Raw genomic sequence first — 6527 nt, forward strand, 5'->3', positions numbered from 1 at the left:
CAAAATTCTAACAATGTTCCACACAAGCATCGATCAGCAGTAGTTTATGTGCCTCATAAGCTTCTTTTAAATAGTCTATAATATCCTTTCTCTCTTTTTTCTTTCTGATGTCACTGAAGATCATCTTGGTGCCTGGAATGTACTTTTTTGGATTTTCTAGGTAAACATTCCGAGTGTCTTCACCCCATACAATATCTAAAAAAGAAAACACAATAATTAAATGAATTCTTTGAGATTAAAAAAATTTATGTCTCCACAATTCTGCCTTCTTAAGTATGTAATATGTGCGTTTAACTTGTATCACCTCATCTCAGAGCAGAGCTGTGAATCAGAGAAGAATGCTGGCTACTGTGCTACCTGTTCAGGCCTGCTGCTCTGGCCATCAGGTATGGGAAACATATCCTTTCTTAATATTATAGCAGAAATATACACACTACTGAGCACTGCAAGGGAAAACTCCCATAAATTCCAGTACAGAAGAGTTAAAATGCAGATTACAATTCACATTCAAAGCTCTACTGAAATTTATAAGATTATGAAGGTTTGTTCTGTCAGGATGTTGAATATGAAAACAAGGAAGACTGCGGAGGAGATTTGTGGATGTAGTGAGGACATGCAGAGGGATGGCATAAAAGAAAAGGATGCTGAGGGATAGAATGAGATGGAGGCAGATGATTCACTGTAGCGACCCCTAAAGGGAGCAGCTGAAAGATGAAGAAATAGTTCTTAGAGGATAGATTGATTATGATTGACTTTTTCACAGAAGAAGCTAGTACTGGCTTATTCACTCCGCTTTGATATTCCACCAATCTGATTTGTATCTTTTCACATAAAAAAGACTCAGACACAAAGCTTCACAAAGCTGAGATGCATGGAGATCAATCTTTCAGTCTAACCAAGATGAGTTCTGCACAGCAATGGTACCTGTATCAATGTTGGCCTGTGTATAGGAGTAGCAAGGTGCTTGCCCTGTCTGCCTTCCAAACAGTCCCCACAGGTTGGGCCACACCTTGTGGCGCTCCCCCTTTCCCACTGTGCGGCACTGGGAGCATTTCTGCACAAATACTTTCTTTCCTTTCTTGACACCCCCCATCACCAGTGGCTGGGAGGAGACACAAGCGAAGTGTGCAACCTGGAATGAGTCACACCCAAACTAGTAACATATGAAGCAAGTGGAAATATACTACACAAATATTTACATGTAACAGTAGCCCAGAGTCAAAAAATTACTCACCAACTTCCAGGCTGTTCATGCACAAGTTATGAAATGTGGATCAAGATGTTCTGGGAACAAAAACATGTAAAACAACAACAACAAAAAAACAAGTTTAAAAAAAAAAAATCTAAAATAGTTTATTTAACAGGAAGATTGACTCACTTTTGCTAAAAAGTCAAAGTGAGAAAAGATTTATGCCATCATTTATCCTCCAAAAAAACACATAAAAAACAAACAAATGAACAGTTAACAAACAAAAGGGAAAACTTGCAGATATTGGACGGTGGCTGAAATACCTCTGGACAGAAGTTCAGTGTTTAGCTTCAGCTTCAGCGTTGTGCCGGATAGTTTGAAGCTCAGAAAGTAAGATCTCAAATTTATAATGGGGGTGGTTGAGTACGCAGTGGTTCAGTAGGACATTCATTCGGTACAATGATTGGCCACTAGAGGGAGACCAACAAACAGCCAAGGTGGTCACATTTTCCCTCAGTCTGGAGTAACAAAACCAGTGTCACCATTTTCAGAATCATTCCAGTGAACCAAGAAAGGTGTGAATGTATTTTTAACCGGTGGATGACATAAAGAGTTTTATCTAACAAAGCGATAGTGCCCGTAGTACAGGAGGCACAGTACTAAGGAAACAGTGGGAGTGTGTGAGTTTTCTGTGTGCTTAATGTTTTGTGTGTTAACTTCCCTGCTTTACTCTGTAATACTAACAGTAATGCAATGCAATTGTCTGCTCGGACTTAAGAAATGACATTAATTGAATAAAGATTTTAAAGAAACACAACTGCCTTGCTTTAATGTCGACTTCCTTCCGTATAAGCCTTCTGTTTTGTAAGATAACTCTTTAAAGTGTTAGAGATAGACTTATAAAGTATAAATTTTCCTTTTGATAAACACCTCTATGAAATCTATTTTTACAGTGATCCCCACTTGCAGTTTGAAGGTTCGTCTGCAGGTTAAAATGCATTTGTCACCATTATGCAACCATAATGGATTTATAAACACAGCTCCTCATTTTCACCTGTTAAAAACCACACTGTCCAGGCCAGCCAACAGATTTTTTTTATTTGTTGTGTTATCCAGCTAAGGCTCTAATGCAAAGGGTGTAAAAGTGGCTCCAGGATAGCCATACTTTATTTAATGCTATTGCAAGTTATGTATATTTACTCTTTCTCAAAGTATTTTCTATCTCACATCTGCATCTACAACCAGCTTAGAAAGCAGTTAACCCCACACATACACTGAATCCAGAGGAAAACCCAACAAAGCCCCCGAGAAGGTTTGAATTCTTGCAGTGAGGTGACAGCGCTAACCTCCACATCAACCTAGCCACTGATATACGAAACACTGAATACAAAATGTCAGAAAGATTTTTTTTAAAACTATCTCATGATATTGCACCAATCACCAGTATTCTAACCTCTTTGGCCATCGAAACAGTATATATTACCCTAATATACCCCGACTACTGACAGAATATGCACATATATAGTTGGTGGTTTCCAGGACATGAGGAGTTTATTTACACGCCACTATAGGAAGACAAGGAAGCATATTTTCTTTATTAAATATATATTTACTGGAATTATTATGAAAAAAGTGAATTAATTTTCAAACTAGAGGCTGAGCAGAAAGATCACAGTGGCCACTTTGATTGGGTTTTTGTCTCCCCCTTGTGGTTAATCACTGAACTGCAGGGTCACATGCCGTAAAGTTGCTCCTGTATTGGCAGGGTTTCAGTGGATGTTAACATAGTTAACTGCAAGGTTAAAAAAAAATCAGCAATAAAATGATTTCTCCAAAGAAGTACTGAAAAGCAAAACTGATGAAAACAAGTTAAACAATGTCTGAGATAATCACAGCATTAGCTGGAGGAATGGACCACCATCACAGGATATTAATGTTTGTGTAAATCAGTTTTATTCCCAATGGCACAGCCCACTGACACTCCTTTGGATCAGGACGGAACAGTTTGTGATTGCAGGGCTGAGGTTTAACATTGCTCATGCTGTGCAAAGTCAAGACAGATGTAAGAGAAAAATTTCTGTGACTCAGTATGAAATATGAAAATTTGCTTTCCATCACAATATGTGTAACTTTATTTAAAGAGACATACAAGATTTTCCTCAAATGTTTCACTTTAAGCACTTGTCTATACAGTAAAATAAATAAATGTTGATATTTACACCCTACAGAGCCCTATAGACAAAAATCACTATTTACTCTTTTTTTCTTCCAGCTCTGTTTCTTCATCTGAGGTAGTTGTTGAATCAAAGTTTTCAGCCCTGTAAGAACAAAGCACACTGTTTGCAAATGCACAATGGGACACCCATCCCTTCTCAGGAGTGCACCCGAGGTTGAAGATAGATAAACCATTAAGAACATCATTTACCTACCAGTGCAAACCAGTGTTTAATAACTGTTCACTGGCCACAGTCCTCAGAAGCTTCCAGTAGGGACTATTCCTCTCAAATCTTTGAGACAGCACTTGGTTCGATGCTCGTCTGATGCTCGGGCACTCTGCACACACTCGAATTGCCTCCCAGGATCTTCCAAACCTCTGGGGCAGGTTGGGAGAGGAGTTTGGTGTCTTTTCATCACTGGGATCACTCTGTCTCCCAAAGCGCAACGGCATGTTGGCGTGCTGGTGGAGGGGTTTGACAGTGGGCGGATAGAACCTGACGATGGTCGGGAGGCTGAATTTGCTGGTGGTGGGAGCAACGTGTATATTGAAACTCTCGAGATCTAAGCTCCTGTGGATTTCATTTTTAGTCTAGAAACAAGAGATCAGATGAAATATAATGCACATTATGCACTGTTTCAGTTGTTTTGCAAGCCAAACATTTGCTGGTTCACTACTGGGTCAAGGGCATTTTTTCCCCACATTCATTAATTTTTTTTTCTGTTCACAGCAAAAGCAATCATTAGTTGGCACCACAGGTTATGCTCATACCCCATACTTTTCTGCAAAAAAGTGAAACAATGTATGCAAAAGCTAATTTTGGAGAGCCCAAGATGATCTATTTGAGTTGCCTTTTTTAAAATCTGCTCAGCTATTCATTTAACAATCTTGTACATCAGCTAAAATTACCACATGGTTACATTTTTAAGCTCAAGAAATTGAAGATTATTTGAGGTTTTCACACTTTAACCAATTTCTGAAATGTTAAATCAGTTCACAAAACATGTTTTACTCATTTACTAACAAGTTATGGGTCTAATTATTTCTTACCTCTTGGTGCGGCTGTTTCCTCACAGAATATGTGCCGTCATTGCTGCTGAGCAAATTTTTACCGCTGCGGACCGATTTCCCAAAGATGTGTACATCAGACCCTCCAAGACCCCGCAGCATCAGGAGCGCAGACAGTATCATTGTTACCAACATATTAACAACCATATTTCACAACTTCTCTGAGCAGCCTTAGGACACATGGTTACCACAGTGTCTGCAGGTATTAAAGGTCCCTGAAAGCATGCGTCACTGGCGGTGTGTGATGAAGACAGTCAAACACATGCACATACATCTTCAGCCGAATTTAACAGGAGGAAATTCCTGACCCTACTAATTATCCTTCTCTGAAGGATATGTTTGAGGAGGTATGTATGTCCTAATTAGGCTGCTGAATGAACCAGTCAGCGTGTTTTCGGTTTAGTTTTGTTGAAAGCAGGAAGTTGACAGGAAGCAAAAACAGGTGTTCAACAAAGATACCAAATGGCCCGATTCATTTTTTAGCATCACAATTTGATTTACAGTGAGCCAGAACAAAACATTCCAAAAAATGACCCCAGTAAAGGTAGGGCACTGTTTTAAAATAAAATTGTTTATTTGTTTTTGTAAGGATTTCTTGTAAGTTTTCTTTACAGTGTAACTAAAATGTTTACATTTACATGCATGTAAATAACCATGTATGAAACGACGGCCTGAGAAAAATAAGAGCAATTATAATTTTATTCAAGTTATTCAAATTTCAGTTAGTCTGAATTATGATATTAAATTATTCTATATGTTTTTTTTTTAAATGTGATATTTATAAGAAACACCTTGGTCTACGCATCTACAAACGCAGTTCTGACGTAGTTGGGATGCTGTGTAATATGTCCAAAAAATAAATAAATAAAAAAAATAAAAAACCAAGCCAAAACAAAACAAAACAAGAAGCAGAAAAAAACATGCAATAACTTGCAAATCTCATAAAGACATATTTTAAAATATATAAAAGGTTGAAAGTGAAAAAGTGTACCGTTTTAAGAAAACAATCAAGTCATTTTGAATTTAATAGCTGCAGCAGTTCTTGAAAGCACTGGGACAGGGCCATATTTCCCACTGTGTAGCATCCCAGTCCATGAACGGGACCTAAGGAGACCAGCTGCTGCTTTTTTTTTTAGTTTTTTTTTATTTTATTTCACAATGCCTCACACGCTTTCAGTTGGTGAAACATCTGGACTCCAATTCAGCACTTGGACTCTTCTACTATGAAGCCATGCTGTTTTAATAGATGCAGGATGCGGTTCAGCATTGTCTTGCTGAAATATGCAAGGCCTTCTCTGATGGGAACGTATGTTGCTCTAAAAGATGCAGACACCTGCAAGCTGCTAATTCCATAGGTACTAGTGCATCCCTGTAAAATCTGAGATGGAAGCTTTTGAACATTGATAACAAACCTAATGGTCCTTCCTCTCTTTAGCCTGGAGGATGCACCATCCATATTTTTCCAAAAAGAATTTCAAATTTTGATTTGTCTGACTATAACGCTGTTTTTACACTTTTCCTCAGTCTATTTTAAAACTTTGACAAAGAGAAGATGTGCGTTTCTGGTTATGGCTTCTTCTTTGCTTGAATTTAGCTTAAACCTAAATTCGTGAATAACACCTTGTGTTCACAGATCTGCTTTTAATGCAGTGTCACCTGAGAGCCTAAAGATCACAAGGATTCAAAATTGACTTTCAGTCTTGACAGTCTTTTGATATTATTATGTACTTTGTATTATGTGTTATGTTTAATGAGATATTTAAAGCCTTCACAGTTTCATGTTGAGGGACATTATTGTGAAGTTGTAGATTAATTGTAGATAGTTTTTTGGTGAACCTCTACCCGTCTTTACTTCTGAGAAGCTCTTTCTATACCTGATAATGTTACTGAACCAATGCCAGTCAACCTAATTACTGTTAATATGTTCCTTCAGCTTTTTCTCTTACTTTTTCAGTCTTTTGTTCCCTTTTCCCAACTTATTCGAGATGTGTTACTGCCATTAGATTAAAAATAAACCAGAATTTCTCATGAAACAGTAAAATGTTTTACTTTAAA

At 37.8% G+C, this 6527-nt stretch overlaps 1 protein-coding gene across 1 annotated transcript; it reads right to left on the minus strand.

Annotated features, from left to right (window-relative positions):
• Positions 1–3366: 3366 nt before the first annotated feature.
• Positions 3367–5023, minus strand: npvf (neuropeptide VF precursor). The gene is made up of 3 exons (XM_085147602.1): positions 4455–5023; positions 3619–3995; positions 3367–3507 (listed from the first exon to the last, which is right to left on the minus strand). Exons 1-3 carry the CDS (start codon positions 4617–4619, stop codon positions 3438–3440), a joined length of 612 nt encoding a protein of 203 aa, XP_085003728.1. The 5' UTR covers positions 4620–5023; the 3' UTR covers positions 3367–3437.
• Between the last annotated feature and the right edge of the window lie 1504 nt (positions 5024–6527).

Source organism: Neolamprologus multifasciatus, chromosome 22 (genome assembly GCF_963576455.1).
Source record: "Neolamprologus multifasciatus chromosome 22, fNeoMul1.2, whole genome shotgun sequence".
NCBI classification, from domain to species: domain Eukaryota; kingdom Metazoa; phylum Chordata; class Actinopteri; order Cichliformes; family Cichlidae; genus Neolamprologus; species Neolamprologus multifasciatus.

Coding starts and splice junctions, on each gene's coding strand:
- npvf (XM_085147602.1), bottom strand. CDS start 4,619: ATGGTTGTTAATATGTTGGTAACAATGATACTGTCTGCGCTCCTGATG. Junction 3,996..4,454: donor GGAAACAGCCGCACCAAGAG/GTAAGAAATAAT, acceptor TCTTGTTTCTAG/ACTAAAAATGAAATCCACAG. Junction 3,508..3,618: donor TTAAACACTGGTTTGCACTG/GTAGGTAAATGA, acceptor TTGTTCTTACAG/GGCTGAAAACTTTGATTCAA.